Source organism: Phyllobates terribilis, unplaced genomic scaffold (genome assembly GCF_046119375.1).
Source record: "Phyllobates terribilis strain yellow unplaced genomic scaffold, ASM4611937v1 Scaffold_1__5_contigs__length_1240528914, whole genome shotgun sequence".
Classification (NCBI taxonomy): Eukaryota; Metazoa; Chordata; class Amphibia; order Anura; family Dendrobatidae; genus Phyllobates; species Phyllobates terribilis.
In genome coordinates, this window is record NW_027362761.1 from 407,268,080 (window position 1) to 407,289,544 (window position 21,465).

A 21,465-nucleotide genomic window follows, 5' to 3' on the forward strand; every position below is an offset into this window, starting at 1 on the left:
GACAGAAAATACCCAAAAGTGACACCATTCTAAAAACTGCACCCCTCAAGGTGCTCAAAACCACATTCAAGAACTTTATTAACCCTTCAGGTGCTTCACAGGAATTTTTGGAATGTGGAAGAAAAAAATGAACATTTAACTTTTTTCACAAAAATGTTACTTTAGACCCAATTTTTTTCATTTTCGCAGGGGTAACAAGAAAAAATGGACCCCAAAATTTGTTGTGCAATTTCCCCTGGGCACGCAGATACCCCATATGTGGAGAAAAAACACTGTTTGGGCGCACGGCAGGGCTCGGAAGGGAAGGAGCGCCATCTGACTTTTTGATTGTAAAATTTGCTTGAATAATTAGCGGACGCCATGTTGCGTTTGGGGAGCCCCTGATGTGCCTAAACAGTGGAAACCCCCCACAAGTGACCCCATTGTGGAAGCTAGACCCCCCAAGGCACCTATCTAGATGCACAGTGAGCACTTGGAACCCCTAGATGCTTCACAAATTGATTCGTAAAAATGAAAAAGTGGAAAAAAAAACAACCACTTTTTCATTTTTACGAATCAATTTGTGAAGCACCTGGGGGTTCCAAGTGCTCACTATGCATCTAGATAGGTGCCTTGGGTGGTCTAGTTTCCAAAATGGGGTCACTAGTGGGGGAGCTCCAATGTTTAGGCACACAGGGGCTCTCCAAACGCAACATGGCATCCGCTAACAATTTGAGACGATTTTCCATTCAATTTGTTAGCGGACAACATGTCACGTTTGGAGAGCCCCTGATGTGCCTAAACAGTGGAGCTCCCCCACAAGTGACCCCATTTTGGAAACTATACCACTCAAGGATTTTATTAAGGGGTATAGTGAACATTTTGAACCCAGAGGTACGACACAGAATTTGATAACATTAGGTCATCATATTGAATAAGTTGTCATTAGTCTTGAGCCCAAGTGCTCGCTACTTGAGTTTTCATCGGGTACTCAGGTATGCACCATGTACTGCGTGTGCTCGAGTGACATGCTCGAGTCCCTGCCCCGCATGTTTCACAGTTATTAGACACCCAAAAAAAAACATGCGGGGATCGCTCGTGCATGGCAGGCAATCCCCGCAAAGTTTTTTTGGCCGCAAAGCATATGGGGCGGAGACTCCGGCATGTCACTCAAATACCCACGATACTCAATGCATACCAGAGCACCCGATGCAAACTCAAGTAGCGAGCACTTGCGCTCAACACTAGTCGCCATATCGTCATCTTTTTTTCTTACTTTTGAAAAAAATCACAACCCCATCACAACCCTAACCCCAAACCCAGCCCTAACCCTAGCCCTAGCCCTAGCACAAACCTAACCCGAGAGTTTATTTTTTACGCTGTTCCTCGTGCGGTATAAGTGATTAGACGAACTTATTCTTCGGGTCGGTGCGACTACAGCGATACCAGAATCATATGGGGCTTTTATGATTGACAGCAGTCACACACTAAAAGATGCATTTTTTGTAAAATCTAGTTTTTGCATCGCCATATTTTGAGAGTTAGAATTTTTCCAGATTTTGGCAGACAGAGTCATGTGATGGCTTGTTTTTTGCGGGATGAGTTGACGTTTTTATTGGTGCCATTTTCAGGCACGTGACATTTTTTAATTGCTTTCTATTCCAATTTTTGGGAGGCAGAATAAACAAAAACCAACAATTCAGGAATTCTTTCTTTTTTTTTTTATTCTGTTCCGCGTGTGGTAAAATTGATAAGGCAGCTTTATTCTTTGGGTCAGTACGTTTACAGCGGTACCACATTTATATCGTTTTTCTATGTTTTGCACTTTTACATAAAAGCAATTTTATAGAAAAAAATATTTTTTAGCATCGCTTTATTCTGAGAGCTATAACTTTTTTATTTTTCGGCTGATGGAGCTGTATGGCGGCTTGTTTTTTGTGGGACGAGATGACGTTTTCAGCGGTACCATTTTTATTTATATTCGTCTTTTTGATCGCGTGTTATTCCATTGTTTTTTGCTTTTTTTTTTTTTTTTTTTTACCATGTTCACTGAAGGGGTTAACTAGTGGGACAGTTTTATAGGTCAGGTCGTTCCGGACGCGGCGATACCAAATATGTGTACTTTTATTGTTTTTTTTTTATAATATTTATTGATGGGTACATTATATTTTTATTTTTGGTGGATTATTTTTTTAATATTTTTACAATTTTTTTTTATTTATTTTTTTCACTTTATGGCAGTTTTTTTTACTTTTTTACTTTGTCCCACTATGGGACTTTCACTTTTTTTCCTCTGATCGCCTGCATGGCACAGGAATGGAGCACCATCCCTGTGCCATGCAGGCTGTCAGCGCTGGACAGGGGGAAGATAGTTTGGAGATGCACTGCGCATGTCCAAAAAATCTTCCTGCTGTCTGGTGACCCGGCTGTTGTCATGACGACATCGGGTCGTCATGGCAACATCCTGGAAGCCACGGCAGACGGCGCTGGAGGCCGGAAGAGGAGGTGAGTATCCCGATCACCTCCCCTTAGCCACCGCAATGCTGTGATCGACTGCGATTGCAGCATTGCAGGGGTTAATGTGCCGGGAGCGGTGCGGGACCGCTCCCTGCAGATAGTACCGGGTGTCAGCTGTGACAATCAGCTGACACCTGGCGGTGATCGCGCCCGCACAGCCTGTGTGCGGGCGAAATCGCCAGGGCGTATAAATACGTATCTGGTCCATAAGTCCCAGGGCACAGATACGTACTAATACGCCCTATGTCGTAAAGGGGTTAAAGCAAGAGGATATGCTACAAAATACTAAGTTATGGCATTGTAAGCAATGAGTTACTCTCTATGTTGTGATCAATAAATAGTATATGCAAAACTTTTGGAAGTCAGTTTTCTTTAATTAAATGACCATACCTATTTTCAAAAGCATTTTGGTTAAAATGAAGGTCTTGCATGATGACAACTTCATGCACTTTCAATTCATCACCAGGGAAATGGCATCACAACCAGACAGAAGTAATCACACTAGGAAAAAAATGCAAAACTTTTGGTCGCCACTGTAAGTGTGAAAGTGAATGGCTACAATCACTGACCTGACCATTTGCCACATCCACTATCTCCAGCCACAGCCATTTACACAGTGAGAATGAAATGTAAAATAAATCTCATTGTAATATCGCAAAAAAAATAAAATAATAAATTCCTCAGTTTGTCCATCTCAGAATCACATAAAGAGAACTTGTCATGTCCAAAATGCTATCTACCTGCAGATAGGGTAAATCTGCAGATGAGCAGTGTTAAAACCCAGCTTATCTTCTTTTTGGAGCAGCGGCTACATAGAGAAAACAAACATATACACTGCCTGCACAACCACTTTCAGGCACTGGAGCGGTGCAGAGAGCGAGGTGTAATCATTCCCTGGGACTTTGACTTAACAGCCTGCTCTGCAGCTTGTATGTGCAGTGCAAGCCAACAATCAAAGTACTGGGGAGGGATTACAGCCGTGCTTATGGTATAGTGAGAAATGGCTGGAACTCCTCTCTGCACAGTAGCTATGACTAAAGGTCAGCGGCCGCAGGGAGGATAAGAGTTAGTTTTTTCCCTTTAGCCGCTGCTCCTATAGGGCAGCCAGGCAAGATTTTAACACTATTTACCTGCAGATTAATCCTATATCTACAGGTAAATGGCACTATTTTTTGGACAGCACAGGTTCATGCATTATCATTACATGGATGATCCAGACAATGGCAGAAAAAAAAATTCCCCTAGAACAGTAGTAAGGCTATAAAGGCAGCGCATATTTTGCAAATGGAGTAGGCAATGATAAGGTCATATACAATCATGAGCTAATAGCATGTATTCTCACTCAAAACTCCACAGTGCATGCAGCCAAAACTAGCAAGACATGTCCAATTTACCACTTAGCTTCTGCTTCTAGAGCAAATGTTATTTCACGTAAAGAGCTCTGCCATTTTTAATCTTAGCAAACTATCAGTAAAAAAAAAATGCATCAAGATTCTATTTTTGTGAATCTACATACATTTTTATAAATAAATGTAACTTTTTTTTTAGGAAATTTAATAGGTGTCCTAACTAATACAAATTCTGAGGTTCATTTACCCATAAAAATAGATTTAAAAATGGTATAAAACAGCACAGTCAGCAAGTGGCAAAAAATAATGCCAGCATGCACGAAGAACAAGTCTGATTTCCCAGAGGAAAAAAATATCTTCAGCGCCCGCTGCTAGAAAAGTTCACATTGTGCATTTGAGAAATGCCTCTGTGTAGGCCAATATATGGCGTGACATGTTAGTCCAATAGTGCACCCTTGTATTTTGTAACCAACTGCTGCTGGAAATCTCTGTTTCTGAGTCCTCAGATGCCAAGTACCACTTATGCTGGATGTACATTCAGGTCACTAAGGGTGCATTCACACTGGCCAATAATCAGCCGCCAATCACTTAACTAAAGAGCAGAACGCTCGTTTGTAAGGGGAGAAGATTTTAAAGCTTAGTTAATAATCATTCTCGGCAGCACATTGTCCTCTGTAAATAGGATATTCTATTAACAATCATTCTGTGATGTCGGTCTGTCTAAACAGGACATTTACTGACCACATTTTGATTTAAGCCAAGTTCACACAAGCCTAGACGAAGCATTTCAAGCTAAACGCGCATCAGGTGTGGTGGGACTCCAGGAACCACAAGGGAGGTACTGTGGGATACATGTATTCTTATGTCTACAACATGCTGGTAATTTCTATGTGACTTATACCATGTTGTGAAATATATTGATTGAGATTTTTTGTATGCACAGTGATAGCAGCACGAATTATACTTGGTCCTTTAACTTGCCCTGACATAAATTACTGTTGTAGCTAGTTACTATTCACTCACTGCCTCCTCAGCTGGGTATGCCCACCATGTGCTTTTGTGTGTTTTATCTCACTTTTTATGTGTCTTATGTGTTTTTTAAATTAAGTATTTCAATAAAAATGTACTTTTTATCCTTTGAATTTGGCCCTTTGTAAAGTTCTTGTTGCGTGTTTTACAAGTTCACACAAGCGTAAAAAAAAAAAAATTGCTTGATTTTCATTGAGAAAAAAAACTTGATTTTTCATACATGTTGCCATCTGTATGCTCATTTCTGACATCCGTATGGTATCCATTTGAAATTTGTTTTTATACATAAAAAAATAAATTGTACAAAGCCAAATACAGTCTCGTATGTTAATAACTGCATTGGATGAGTTGAAAGCAGGTGCCATATAGATGATATCCTTTTTTTTATTTTTGCGCACCCAATGAAATATACGGACGAGTCTCACCCTATTGCATTTAGTCTTGAGACAAAGCAGTTCTGATCCCTCTCGTAGACATGTATGACCATTAGGAGATTACATCACTTACTCTGCCCTGTTGCCACGAACAGTCTACACATCCCACCAGCACATTCCCATGTTGGACTCCAGGGATTACTTGTAGTCTCTCAAAATCACTTCCCAAAATCACAACATCACATCCAGATGCGTAAGCCTGCGGATTAAAGAACAAAAATATTAATTTTTACAATGTAATTAATAAATAATACATAATATGGCAGCATGGTGGAGAGCTCAGTGGCTAGCATTCTAGCCTTTGTAGGTTCTCCCCGCGCTTGCGTGGGTTTCCTCCCACACTCCAAAGACATACTAATAGGGAATGTAGATTGTGAGACCCTATCGGGACAATCTTGAGTCTAAAAGACACTGTGGAAATTAAGAGAGCCATATAAGCAAGTAAAATAAATACATTTTTAAATGAGAATCATGGATACCCATGCTCCAACCTTGCTAACAACAAGTATGTTGTATAAGTTACAGCCACATGACATTCTAAACATCCAGTAGTAAAAAAAAATTCCTGGGCAGTCGTTGTGTTGTGGGAATAGGTTACACTGGCACAGACCCCGAAATTACAAAGCTGATTTCAGCACAACACTCTGCAGGTCTAATAAAATATACTAATCTCATGAAAAAAAAAAAGAGTCCACCAGTGACACAAAATTTAGTAAACTCGCCCTAATATTTCTCATCCAGAGAGTGGGCACTACAATTGCCTTGCAAATATTAAGAAAAACACTGACACGACTAAAAGCACCACCACCTATCAGCTGACTGAAGGGGCTGCAGTGCTCTGGCAATGGCTACAATAGTGTTCATCAGCCGCAGCTGAATACACTATGTAATGATGGCACCTGGCTCACTGGAATGGGACAGAGCTGCAAAGACCCGCAGTACCGGGCAGAGCTGCTGCAAGATCGATGGCACTCAGCATGGCAAGCAAGGGAGTGCCATATCCTCTATAGTCAGCTGAGCAGTGATGGGGACAGGAGGTGGACCCCCCCAATGTGATATTGATGGCCAATTTCGGCAGCAGCTGCATTTACACAACCTATAAATGGCCATTTCATCACTCCAGAACACATTAACATACAATTTATAACCAGATAAACATTACTAATAATGTGTAGTCTTGTACCCAAAATAAATGATTTTATTGCGGATTTTGAAATCCTGGCAAAAAAGACGACTGACAAAAATGCTACGATAATGCAGCTAATAAGGGCTTATTCACACTGCCGTATAGCAGTTGTATTTTATAGTCCTAAGTGCATAGATCATTGTTAGTTCAAATTAGGAGACTTGCGATAGGGCCACGAATTATGATGGTAAAATTTTCACAACAGTCTACAAAATAAGAGAAAAAAAATTGGCATTTTGTATGCATTGTCAAACATGTATGTATATTAAAGTGATGCTTTAATGGTTGCCGATCTGTTGACAGACAGGGCAAGAAAAAAAACAAAAACGCATCAACATTAAAGAGTGCAGTTAAACAAGACAGTTCTCTCAAGATTCAGGAGATGAGATTTGCAGAGAAGACACTGATTGTGTATTTCCTTTTGACATCCCTGACCTAACACTGAGGGCCAAAATGAAAAACATGGACAAAGTCGAGGGTCAACCAGTGTACAGAATAATGGGCCCCACATAGTCCGCCATACAGAATAATGGGCCCCACATAGTCCGCCATACAGAATAATGGGCCCCACATAGTCCGCCATACAGAATAATGGGCCCCACATAGTCCTCCATACAAAATAATGGGCCCCACATAGTCCTCCATACAAAATAAAGGGCCCCACATAGTCTGCCATATAGAATAATGGGCCCCACATAGTCGCCATACAGAATGATGGGCCCAAATAGGGGTGGTGGTTCTGGTCTCGCAGGCCAAATAAAACCACCTTGGGGCCAGATTTGGCCCACGGGCCAGAATTTGGCATGTACAAATGCTTCTCACTAAATTAGAATATCATCAAAAAGTTAATTTGGCGTGTCGGTTTCCCCCAACACGCCAAAAGACATGCTGGAGAGGATATCAAGATTTACCATGTATCCCAACTTCTTTCTACCCATTTATAAATGTTGCAACCAGAAACACTAGGAGACACTTATTGCGTCTGCGCCATATTTTCACAAATTGCGATATTTCACTGTAAATGACTAGGCTAAATTTACCAATGTTTTACTTAAAATGCTAAGGAAAAAGGGGGATGGATAACCTTTTGAAGTAATGTATGACATATTTATGATTACATTTGTACATAAGGCCATGTTCCCACATACACTGTGTGCAGAATTATTAGGCAAGTTGTATTTTAGAGGATTATTTTTATTATTGATCAACAACTATGTTCTCAATCAACCCAAAAGACTCAAATATCCAAGCTTAATATTTTTGGAAGTTGGAGTGTTTTTTTTTTTAGATTTGGCTATCTTAGGAGGATATCTGTTTGTGCAGGTAACTATTACTGTGCCGAATTATTAGGCAACTTAATAAAAACCAAATATAATCCCATCTCACTTGCTTATTTTCACCAGGTAAACCAATATCAGTGCACAAAATTTAGAAATAAACATTTCTGACATGTAAAAAAAAAAATTAGTGATCAGTATAGCCACCTTTCTTTATGATGACACTCAACAGCCTTCCATCCATAGATTCTCTCAGTTGCTTGATCTGTTTTCGATCAACATTGCGTGCAGCAGCCACCACAGCCTCCCAGACATTGTTCTGAGAGGTGTACTGTTTTCCCTCCCTGTAGAACTCACATTTTATGATGGACCACAGGTTCTCTATGGGGTTCAGATCAGGTGAACAAGGGGGCCATGTCATTATTTTTTCTTCTTTTAGACCTTTACTGGCCAGCCACGCTGTGGAGTAGTTGGATGCATGTGATGGCGCATTGTCTTGCATGAAAATCATGTTTTTCTTGAACGATACTGACTTCTTCCTGTACCACTGCTTGAAGAAGATGTCTTCCAGAAACTGGCAGGTCTGGGAGTTGAGCTTCACTCCATCCTCAACCTGAAAAGGTCCCACAAGTTCATCTTTGATGATACTAGCCCATACCAGTACCCCACCTCCACCTTGCTGGCGTCTGAGTCGGAGTGGAGCTCTCTGCCCTTTACTGATCCAGCCTCTGGCCCATCAAGAGTCACTCTCATTTCATCAGTCCATAAAACCTTTGAAAAATCAGTCTTAAGATATTTCTTGGCCCATTCTTGAATTTTTATCTTATGTTTCTTGTTCAAAGGTGGTCGTTTTTCAGCCTTCCTTACCTTGGCCATGTCCCTGAGTATCACACACCTTGTGCTTTTTGATACTCCAGTAACGTTGCAGCTCTGACATATGGCAAAACTGGTGGCGAATGGCATCTTGGCAGCTCCACGCTTGATTTTCCTCAATTCATGGACAGTTATTTTGCGCCTTTTTTGGCCAACACGCTTCTTGCGACCCTGTTGGCTATTTGCCATGAAACGCTTGATTGTTCGGTGATCACGCTTCAAAAGTTTGGAAATTTCAAGACTGCTGCATCCCTCTGCAAGACATCTCACAATTTTGGACTTTTCAGAGCCCGCCAAATCTCTCTTCTGACCCATTTTGCCAAAGGAAAGTAAGTTGCCTAATAATTAAGCACACCTTATATAGGGTGTTGATGTCATTAGTCAACACCCCTCCTCATTACAGAGATGCACATCACCAGATTTATTTAATTGGTAGTTGGCTCTCAAGCCTATGCAGCTTGGAGTAGGACAACATGTATAAAAAGTATCATGTGATCAAAATACTCATTTGCCTAATATTTCGGCACACAGTGTAGTGTAAATGCTTCAATTTTTGAGAAGTCTACTGCAGTTAACAGTTCAAGCTAAGTGGACATGATCTCATGAAAACGCGTGGTGTCTGTGCTTTTAAAGGCACTGTAGAACTATGTGGTTTTTGGTGGGTTTTTAACTATAAAAATGCATGCTAAAATGCAATTGCGTTTTTCAAGTGTAGAATTTCAGCATTTCTGCAACAAAAATAGCATTAAAAAAATTCTCCATCAAATCTGCAAGAAAAAAAGCATTATATATATAATAAAAACAGTGCTGAAACAAACCCTCAATTAGAGCAGATTGCTATGGGATATGTTAGTGCAAACACCTGCAAATACATTATGGACAAAAAAAACGTGGAGCAATGCCTTAAATTAGTAAAAAAAAGCCGCATATACTAAGCAGGTCACAGCCATCTTGAAAAATGCAAGAAACCAACACATTTATGTTGCAATGATTTTCATTGTGCATTTAAAGTCGCAATTTGCGCACATTTCTACATCTACATTACACATTAACGTGCGACATTTGACACATTGGTCTCCCGCTCTTTTCTAACATTGGGAAATACGGTGTACATATTAACAAACATAAAACGTTGCAATTGGCACAAAACTTTATTTGACATTGTTGTCAGGCTCTTATCTACCATAGTGAAATGTACTACCATGCTTAAAAAATTGCAGTGGTGCAATTTGCACTAAATTTATCATTGAGATGCAACCTTTGAGTAGCAGGGATAAGGCGAGTACACCAAAGATTTGGTGCCAATGACGTTTTTGATGAATTTGAGCCTTTATGATGCATATTAAAGGGTGTATGAAGCTACATAACAGACAAAATGTGTGTGTTCGCTGGATCATGAAAAACATTATGTAAAATAGCTTGGTACAGAATATACTCACAGTAGCAGTATACAGACAGGACAGAGTCTGCTACATGTGCAAATAAACAAAACTTCCAGTGCTCCTCTCATGTAATGTTGACTAAACAGATCTTGTGTATATGTGCACTCACACCAGAGGAGCCAGAACCAGCCGAGAGCGCTCCTGCAGGGATAGAACTGGAGTAAAAGCCCAGGTCTGTGGAGAAAGGAGCATCACCTTAACCGGAAAGGAGCCCTGTTATCCCCCAGCTATCGCTGCCACACACTACACACATGCAGTTGCCTCCAGCTGGACTGGTAAATTACACAGCACAATATAACACTACTATTACAGCCTGATGAAAGCCACCTGTGCTCCTGGCTTCAATTAACACAGCAACAATCTATCCATTGTGGACACATTTTCCCAGGATCGCACACAAAAAAAATTAAATAAATCACACACACTTTGTTATAATCATTCTGGAATTGTAAGTGAAGATTCTCTACTCAAATGTATCCACAGGGCTCGATTTACCCGATGGATCTCAGACACACTATTTTGGGACAACAAACCTTTTTTTGTGTTCTTGAATTGCGCAGCAAACTTTACAAAAGGTATATTATCTAATAAGAAGCATATAGCGAACAGTATATATGCCTATACCAAGGGCCTGATAAATAAAGGGGATATTGGCCTGCATGAGAGAATCCTAGTTATTACCAAAGTTTTACTCTCCTGAATTCATCTTTACATCATGACATATATTGTGAAAGAAAAAAAATGTAATAGAAATGAAAAATGCTGCAGAATGGAGGCACATTCCACTCTCTAAGACAAAGTGAAATCCACAGTGACGGTCTAATCGTCAGAACAGGCCGCTGTCCGCCGCTGTGAGATACTAGGAGTGTCACACACAGATGACTGTCAACAGGCACATCCGCAGCAGAAAATCCGCTGTGCATCAGTCCTGTATGAACACACACTAAAGGAATCCTGTCAGGGCAAACCCCAAAAGTGCCACCATGGACTTATAATGCTGGGGATGTCTTTTACAGGGAATCTGTCACCACTTTGGATTTATCAGACCCAGGGGCGGACCTACCGCCCGTTCATAGAACGGGAGCCCCGAGGGAGAGGGGGCCCCTCCAGCCTCCATCAGGGCATGGCTGTCCTGACTCCAGTATGGGGCCCAGCCTCCCCGTGCCTCCGCAGCAGCTCCTGCATCCTCCGCGGCTGCTGCACTGTGACGTCTCAGGTCAGAGGGTGCGGTGACGTCTTTACACCGCGCTCTCTCCTGAGCAGTCACAGCGCAGAGCGGGATGAGGCCGGCGACGCTGGAGTCCAGAGCAGCGGCAGCAGGTGAGACGTGAGGTGAGTATTTGATTTTTTTTTTATTGTATGGAGGCCTGTGACAGTATAAGGGAGGGGGGTGAGGTGGGGGTGTGTGACATCCTGCATGGGGCATTATAAAGGAGGGGGGGCGTGTGACATCCTGCATGGGGCATTATAAGGGAGGGGGGGTGTGTGACATCCTGCATGGGGCATTATAAGGAAGGGGGGGGTCATCCTACATGGGGCATTATAAGGGGGGGGTGACATTCTGCATGGGGCATTATAAGGAAGGGGGGGGGGTCATCCTGCATGGGGCATTATAAGGGGGGTGACATCCTATATGGGGGGGGCGGTGGAAAGCCTGCATGGGGCATTATGTGTGGGGAACAGCCTGCTTGGAGCGTTATATGGGGGCCAGTATCCTGCATGGAGCGTTATATGGGGGCCAGTATCCTGCATGGAGCATTATATGGGGGCCAGTATCCTGCATGGAGCATTATATGGGGGCCAGTATCCTGCATGGAGCGTTATATGGGGGCCAGTATCCTGCATGGAGCGTTATATGGGGGCCAGTATCCTGCATGGAGCGTTATATGGGGGCCAGTATTCCGTATGGAGCGTTATATGGGGGCCAGTATCCTGTATGGAGCGTTATATGGGGGCCAGTATTCTGTATGGAGCGTTATATGGGGGCCAGTATTCTGTATGGAGCGTTATATGGGGGCCAGTATTCCGTATGGAGCGTTATATGGGGGCCAGTATTCCATATGGAGCGTTATATGGGGGCCAGTATCCTGCATGGAGCGTTATATGGGGGCCAGTATCCTGTATGGAGCATTATATGGGGGCCAGTATTCCGATTGGAGCGTTATATGGGGGCCAGTATCCTGTATGGAGTGTTATATGGGGGCCAGTATTCCGTATGGAGCCTTATGAGGGCCAGTATTCCGTATGGAGCGTTATATGGGGGCCAGTATCCTGTATGGAGCGTTATATGGGGGCCAGTATCCTGTATGGAGCGTTATATGGGGGCCAGTATTCTGTATGGAGCGTTATATGGGGGCCAGTATTCTGTATGGAGCGTTATATGGGGGCCAGTATTCTGTATGGAGCGTTATATGGGGGCCAGTATTCCGTATGGAGCGTTATATGGGGGCCAGTATTCCATATGGAGCGTTATATGGGGGCCAGTATCCTGCATGGAGCGTTATATGGGGGCCAGTATCCTGTATGGAGCATTATATGGGGGCCAGTATTCCGATTGGAGCGTTATATGGGGGCCAGTATCCTGTATGGAGTGTTATATGGGGGCCAGTATTCCGTATGGAGCCTTATATGAGGGCCAGTATTCCGTATGGAGCGTTATATGGGGGCCAGTATCCTGTATGGAGCGTTATATGGGGGCCAGTATCCTGTATGGAGCGTTATATGGGGGCCAGTATTCTGTATGGAGCTTTATATGGGGGCCAGTATCCTGTATGGAGCGTTACAACGGAGCCAGTATTCTGTATGGAGCGTTATATGGGGGCCAGTATCCTGTATGGAGCATTATATGGGGACCAGTATACTGTATGGAGCATTTATGGGGGCCAGTCTCCTGTATGGAGCATTTTATGGGGGCCAGTATACTGTGTGGAGCGATTTGCTGGTTTCTGAGCTATTGTGGAATTTACAATAGATATCACTCATGTAATGTAAGAAGTGAAATCTTTGCATTTTACTATATATATATTTCTCTTCGGTATCTGTGCATCATGAATCGTGGTATGTGTTAAAGGGGCCCACTGAGACTCTTTCGCCCGGGGCCCACAAAAACCTGGAGCCGGCCCTGGGCCCCCGGCCCCATGCTGAGCGCTAAGCGCCGGAACATCTCAGCGCTTCTTTCCTCTGTGTAGCAGGGCAGCGCTGCCGCCACTGCGGCAGCGCCTTCATGATTCCCCTGACTTCTGGTCATGTGACGGCGCCGTCACATGGCCGGAAGTCAGGAAAACCTGGTCGCAGCGACGTGGACGAGCGCCAGGATTCTGCAGGGATCGCATGGGGGTAAGTATAACAAGTTTTTTTTTTTTTTAAATACAATTAATTAACTAGGAGTGGGGGGAATCAGAGATGCACGGGGGGGGGGGAGAGATGCACGGGGGGGTGGGTGAGAGATGCACATGGGGGGGATGACAGATGCACATGGGGGGATGACAGATGCACATGGGGGGGATGACAGATGCACATGGGGGGGTGACAGATGCACATGGGGGGGATGACAGATGCACATGGGGGGGTGACAGATGCACATGGGGGGGATGACAGATGCACATGGGGGGGATGACAGATGCACATGGGGGGGATGACAGATGCACATGGGGGGATGACAGATGCACATGGGGGGATGACAGATGCACATGGGGGGGATGAGAGATGCACATGGGGGGATGAGAGATGCACATGGGGGGATGAGAGATGCACATGGGGGGGATGAGAGATGCACATGGGGGGGATGAGAGATGCACATGGGGGGGATGAGAGATGCACATGGGGGGGATGAGAGATGCACATGGGGGGATGAGAGATGCACATGGGGGGGATGAGAGATGCACATGGGGGGGATGAGAGATGCACATGGGGGGGATGAGAGATGCACATGGGGGGGGATGAGAGATGCACATGGGGGGGATGAGAGATGCACATGGGGGGGGGATGAGAGATGCACATGGGGGGGGGATGAGAGATGCACATGGGGGGGGGATGAGAGATGCACATGGGGGAGTGAGATGCACATGGGGGGGTTATGTTTACATAATTCTGTTGCCCTATGAAGGGTGGGGGTGGGGGGGCAAAAATTTCTTGCACAGGGGCCCACTACAGTCTGTGTCTGCCCCTGATCAGACCTCTACTATGGCCATACATGTGATAGAAAAGTAAATCTATACATACCTGTATGGCCCATAGTAGAGGTCTGATTGCAGAGAAATCTGTTTTTATAAACTGTTTTTCACAGGCTTGGTATCCGGGGGATGCCAAGAAATCCCCTCCTATGTGCTTATTATTCGCAGGGGAGTCCTGGCACCTGCGCAATAGAACCCTGCAGTGCACAGAGAGACGGGGCGGGATGAAGCAAAGTGCGCTCTAGGTGAGCGGCACTTTGCGCATGCCCGGCACATAAGGGAGCACAGTGCACGTCACAGGGGAAAGGGGGGATATAATAATTAATAAGCACATAGGTGGGGATTTCTTGGCGTCGCCATGCCTGTGAAAAAAGGAGTTTATAAAAACAGATTTCTCTGCAATCAGACCTCTACTATGGGCCATACAGGTATGTATAGATTTACTTTTCTATCACCTGTATGCCCATAGGAGAGGTCTGATAACTCCAAAGTAGTGACAGATTCCCTTTAAACCTTTTCTTAGATCTATGAAAGCCCAAAGGACACAGACAATTTTAGAATTTGCATTTTCAACTTTTCTTCCAGGAGCCATAACATTATTATTATAACACAGGACGCACGGGCAAAGATCGCATGTAATTCCGGTGAATGTGGTGTCACATTGAGGGTACTGCGTCAAGCAAATTGCAGAAAGCCAGACCCAGTTGGATTTTTTGCAACTTACATGTTTCAGTACCCTAAGGGTCACAATGGGACGCCATTCATCTGTATTGCACTGCAATGTTGCAGCGGTACATAGTGATCATTGACCACGTGACCTGTGTCGTAGCTGAAGTGGCTGTGTAGCCCAAGCCTAATAGTGGCAGGAGCGCCACTACTTTCCTGCTATCATTTGAATGCTGCACAAGCTATGTTCACACTTCTGTATTGCATAATGCATGAATAAATGATGGATTTAGGGAGAGACCACACTATGTGGCTGGCACATCTGAATCGCCACCCTTCAGCAATGGCTGCACAATTATATCTCAAAATTGTGTCTCTGTGCAGCCATGTGAAACCAGCCACACTATGGTCTCACTCAGACATAGGAGGATTTTTCTCGGGACGGTTTAAGTGTTTTGAGTTGATCAGTTGTTTTTTTTGCACAGGAGAAAGTTTCTCTATCTTCTCCTACCAAACACACATGTAACTCAGGCAGCATTAGCATGCAACAAAAGCAAGGCATCCGAGTGCTTTTCAATTTTTTCATGAACCCATAGAGTTGCATTGGCAATTTTTATCCATGACTCGGATTAAAAATCAGACACGTCTCCATGTTCTGGTGCAGATCACTTGGTCTGCAATAAAATAGATATGTAAACAGCCTCAGACTATGATTGGTAAGAGTTCTGTGAAAAACTGATGTCTAGATAACTAAGGAACATGTTTAGAAAACAAATCCCTGTCAGTAAAAGGCAAGAGATATCATCTGCCCTGACAGGTACCCTTTAAAATCATCTCATAATTTCCATTAAGGATTGCAGAGAAGGTAAGAGATTTAAACATACAATTGGTTCTAGATTAACATCTGTGACAGGCTAACTCCGCTGGGAAGAAAAAAAAAAAAGCTCATTCTGGAAAGTTTAGGACTAACAAACTGAAACAAGGAGGTGGTACAAAGTCTCATATTTGTGCAACACGCAGTGAGATGGTCAGAGGTATTTTCTGACAATAGGCTTCTGTCAGTACACGCTGTATACAGTACACAAAGCTCGAGTGTCAAGCAGGACCTGGACTTCCTGTTCTAGTGCACCAGACCTCAGCCACGCAGAGAAGCTGCACAATGCCTCTGCATGGGAGGAATTGCTCGCTCCACTCCTCCATTCAGTTATTTTCAGCTCTGAAACCTATTTTAAGCTAGTAATGGGTTTAAACAAATTGATTCACATCTTGTATAATGCCACAATGTTAAAGAGGGTTTCTCTCACTAAATCATCCAAATAAATAAGTGCAACCCCAAGTCTACACATGGTGGCCATACATATGGTCATCAGATTATAAGTCCGCTGATCTAGCACACCAAACGAAGAAGGATGAGAGAACCGGGGGGGAAGCAGGGCTCATTGTAGAGCAAATATTCTTTCTATTGTACAACATTTTGTGTGCGGTTTGATAAAATAGCTCAGAACGGCCATGATATGCTTTCACAAAACATGAAAAAATGCCAAAAACGCTTTGTAATTATTCTTACTTTGAATCACTATAGCATTACTGTACTGTCTGATCTAGCAAGAGCACTAACGAGGACCTTTCAGGAAGGAATTACAGAGGGTGGTGGTAGGGGACTACCAAACTGGCCATACCAATTATGAAGCAAGGCTTGTCGGGCAGACAACATATGGGCTTATTAACACCCACATTTTGGTTCATTTTGTTGGCAGTGTTCACATCACATCTGAGAGTCATCTGTCAGATATATTGTCAGACATTGTATACATTGGCAGTATTGCCTGACACACATTGTACAGGCAGAGATTACCGATATAAAGCATTCTGCACATGCTCAGTTGTAGCGTTGAGCCTGTCATGTGGTCTATGTTCTTCTTACAAACCTGCCAAGCTACATAATACACTACAAGCACCACAATAGACAGGTTTCTAATAGAGATGGGGACCAATATACAGTGGCTTGCGAAAGTATTTACCACCTTGGCATTTTTTGTGTTTTGCTACCTCACAACCTGGAATTTCACTGTTTTTTTTTTGAGGGTTTGCATCAGTTCATCTAAAAAAACTTGCCTACAATTGTGAACATTAGGTTTTCATTTTATGGTGATGCAAAGAACAAATCGGACAAAATAACCAAAAACTTCAGTGTGCATAACCCCTCTAAAGTCAGTACTTTGTAGAGCCTCCTATTGCTGCAATTACAGCTGCAAGTCGCATTGGATAAGTCTATGAGCTTTCCATATCCTGCCACTGGGACTTTTGCCCATTCCTCAAGGCAAAACTGCTCCAGCTCCTTCAAGTTAGATGGTTTTCTCTGGGGAACAGCAATCTTCAAGTCTGACCACAGATTCTCAATTTGATTAGGGTCTGGGCTTTGACTAGGCCAATCCAAAACATTTACACGTTTCCCCTTAAACCACTCGAACGTTGCTTTGGTGGTTTCAGTCTCAAATCACTAACAGACTAAAACAGGTTTTGCTCAAGAATATCCCTATATTTCGCACCTCCATCTTACCCTCGACTTGGACCATTTTCCCTGTCCCTGCTGCCGAAAAACATCCCCCACAGCATGATGCTGACACCATCAAGTTTCACGGTGGGGATGGTGTTCTTGGGGTGATGAGCTGTGTTGGCTCTGTTAATACAAGTGATTTGCCATTCGGTTTCTCTGGAAAATGCGCTTTTTCCTTCAGTAAAATGGCAGGCACTATAACAAAAAGCAGAATGATCTCTTTACAGACAACGGGCTCCTTCTGGTGCAATTTGCATTCATTATACAATGCCACTGTACTGTTTATGAATCCTACAGGGATCAAGAATTGCAAGATGCAGGGGTGACCAAAGCCTCAGAGTTCTAAACCTAATCTCGGGCATCTACAGACATTCAGTCCACAGAGAAAACACATTTTAATCACAAACTACCTATCAATGTATCATAACCATAGTATGTAATTGTCTTTTAGGCTGCGTGCACACGATGCATTTTTCATGCGTTTCCGCTGCGGAAACGCATCAAAAACGCATGGTAATCCGCACCCCATGGTCCCCAATGGCATTCCGCAATGTCAATGCACATGCTGCGGATTTTTCCGCAGCGTTTCTGCAGCGCTCATAAATCCGCAGCATGTTCATTAATTTTGCGGAAGCGCCGCCATTGACTTGCATTGAGACGCATAGAATGCGTGTCTGTACATTTGTACAAGCAGATAATATGCGTTTCAATATGCGGATGGTACCCAGTTCTGGAGGAGAGAAGACTCTCATCCAGACCTGGGTACCATTGTACCTGTAAAAAAAATAATAAAATAAAAAATAAAGTTTATATTCACCTGTCCGGCGGCCCCTGCAGCGCTTCTCCTTCCAGGACCTGAGACGACGTCGCGGTCATGTGACCGCAGGCTGTTTCGCGAGATGCCGGCAAGCCAGGAAGGAACCAGGAAGGAGCGCGACAGCACACGCGTCGGGGCATCGGAGGTAAGTATAGCTTTATTTTTTTATTTTTACGGTCACACTGTATAAATGCATGCCGTTTGCATGGATTTATACAGTGTGACCTAGTAGTCAAGCACTTTCCAAGTGATTCTATCGCCTGGAAAGTGCTTGTCAGTCCGCATGCGGAAACACATCGTTAACGCATGTGGATAAGCATGTGAATCCGCATGTATTCTGCAGGAAAAACGCATGCACAATCTGCATGCGTTTTTTCTGCCAGGGAGATGCAGAAATGCTGCAGAAATTTTCTGCTTCATTTCTGCATCGTGGGCACATAGCCTTAATAGGTACAATAAAGATAGGTAGAAAAAATAAAACAAAAGAATTGTACAGCATCATTAAAGAGAGCTTTGATAGGCCTATACTTTGAAACATTGCCATATAGATTATGTTAGTAACGAAAGCTTAGAGACTTCTCCAGATCAGATTATTAAGATGATCACTGACGTTTCAACAAACTTTGCATAAATCAATAGCACAGATGAATATAAAGAGGGAACTGTGTGATATCTTTGATTCGAGAAAGATGCTTCTTTCTCCACTTCACCACCCCCTCCCCCACCCAACTCCAAAACTCGTTCACTCAAACATCCTGATCAAAACAAGTGAGGCATCAGATTACAGCTGCCTTTTGGAGCCTATGGAGATGGAACAGAGAGAGGGGAGAAGCAGAGTGAGAGGCACAGTAATTTATCTAAAGTCAGTGCTGGATTCACAGCTACACAGCTCAATAACCCTGTATAATGTCCTCCATGCAACAGCCCATGTGCCATGTAGACAAAGGAGAGCAGGAATCCCTCAAGCCCCCTGTACTCTGGATGAGAGACATCATAGCAGCTAGTCTTCACCTACTAGCTCAGCCACAACTGAGGATTGGAGAAAAAAAACACAAAAGGTGAAAACTAAGGTAAATGCAGGACATGTGTCATACAATGGCAAGAAAATGTTATTCTTCATGGATAAGCATATCTGTGTCTAATAACTTTAAAAAGCCCACATATATTTATAAGTAACTTGTTAAATTAAGTGAAATTTTATTTAAAGAGCTTCAATATCACAGAGTACTGATAAGAAAGTCATCTCTGGTTTCGTTTCAGCAGCTATTCTTTGTGTGCAAAAGATGTCCAATAGTAGAAATAGTGTCAATATGAGGCAATCCCTCTCTATTCTCTCATCCAAAGAAGTTTTACATAATGAATACAAATGTTACATATTGTGAATACCATTTAGTCCCAGACTCTGGAACATGCCTTTTCTGCCCCATTAACTTTAAGTGCCAGTACATTAACACTTTATAACAGGTCTCCCCTATGTAAACATTCAACAAAGGCTTCAATATATTTTGCATGAAACCATCATAGCAATACACAACAAATGGAAATATACCTAAATTAGAACTTTACAGGTACCCACATATGGAAGTATGATACTGTAGGATCACTATACGAACACTTTGAAACACTTTTTTTATTTTTTCTTAATGGATCATTATTACATACATGAAATATAAAAACCTTAGTAATTTATCTTATTCCGGAAAGTGGTGGCATATTCTTCACCTTCCAGTAGTTTAATTCACATTTTCTGTCTTAAGAAATTTTGCATTCTCACGAAAAAAATTATTCTACTGTACAAAAAAAAAAAAAAGGATGGATTTTCATATTTTTTTAATAACAGGTACGCAGAACTAACTTCCAAGCAAACAATTTCTAGGCTTGTATGTAAAAGCGAGAAGCATCATGGCCCATTAGCTCACTATGCATTTTTTATTGCCAAATGGCTCAGGCTCCCTCACCCTAAGACTTTCCAGCCTCCGATTACACACCTACATTCTCAGTATCACGACATGTTACTTTACTGACAGACACCCCTTAGTGATAGAGCTATACTGGGACTCCACACTAAACCCCCCCAAAAAAATTGTGCAGCTTGCCATCATGCCATGCCAAACTGTAGATGAAGCCTAGTGGACCCAAGATGTGTGCAAACAAAAATCCAATAGGTGCAATTTTTTTGTAATGTTAACAATAAAAATAGGTCACACTACGACCTCATTAACTATAACATCTATGCACTGTCGCAATGAAATACCACAATTTTCAAGTCACCATGTAACTCTAGTCTAATGGATTGTCAGTAAGACCATAGGGTATGTGCACACAAGGAGTATTTGCAGTAGGTTGTTCTACACCAAAAACAGTGTTGGCAGGAAAAACAGCTGCCTAAAATGCGGAAATTTTTCATCCGTTTTTTTCCTCCCATTAATATGAATGGGTGAAAAATGCTGAAAAGAAAATTCTGAAAGAATTGATATGCTGCAGATTTGAAGAAACGCTGATGGTTCAAGTCCGCAAAGATAAGCAGCCTGTGAGATTTCAGAAATCTCATTCCCTTTACTGTTACTGTGAAGTGCAGTGTTTTTTTACCCTTGAAAACTGAGCAACCAAACTGTGGCAAAAACGCAGCGTTTGAACAAGCCCTTAGGTTTTACATGTGTTTCTTAAATACACAGAAAGACTGAACTGCAGTATAAAGCATGGTGTAAGAAGAACAGCAGTATGTTCCCTGAAAAGAGACATGCACGTACAGCTCCCTTTAAAATACATTTGCTTTAAACTAATTATTTTCACATTATAATTGGTATATAACATAATTTGTAATCATTTTCTTCATCTGTTAGAAAGTGAGGAATAATGTTCTGTAAAAGGAATATTAGATTTTGCTTTCAGTAAGGGGGCTAAATCAATCTGAACAGCATTTGTTCTGGCCTCACACCTCAGGATACTTGGGAGTAATTTCATTATTGCAATTGTGGAAAGCAAATGTCAAACAAAATCCAGGAATCTATTCAACGCCTGGAAGGTAAAGCAGGAGCCATTGCCTCTGGCCCAATATAAATTACCAAAGGTGCGTTACAATGATCTCTGGCAGCAGAGGTTTCCTGCCAGCATCTGTAATGATTTTAGGCCCTTGGTTATGGAGTAATCTTAGCATCAAAAATACA

At 42.7% G+C, this 21,465-nt stretch overlaps 1 protein-coding gene across 2 annotated transcripts in view; it reads right to left on the reverse strand.

Annotated features, from left to right (window-relative positions):
* Positions 1-21,465, reverse strand: part of DMXL1 (Dmx like 1) — a 136,809-nt gene that overhangs the window by 98,618 nt on the left and 16,726 nt on the right. For both annotated transcript variants that reach the window (XM_073676944.1, XM_073676939.1), the window contains exon 2: positions 5,382-5,507. In XM_073676944.1, the coding sequence (XP_073533045.1) occupies positions 5,382-5,507 (126 nt within the window). The remainder of the gene's footprint in view (positions 1-5,381; positions 5,508-21,465) is intronic.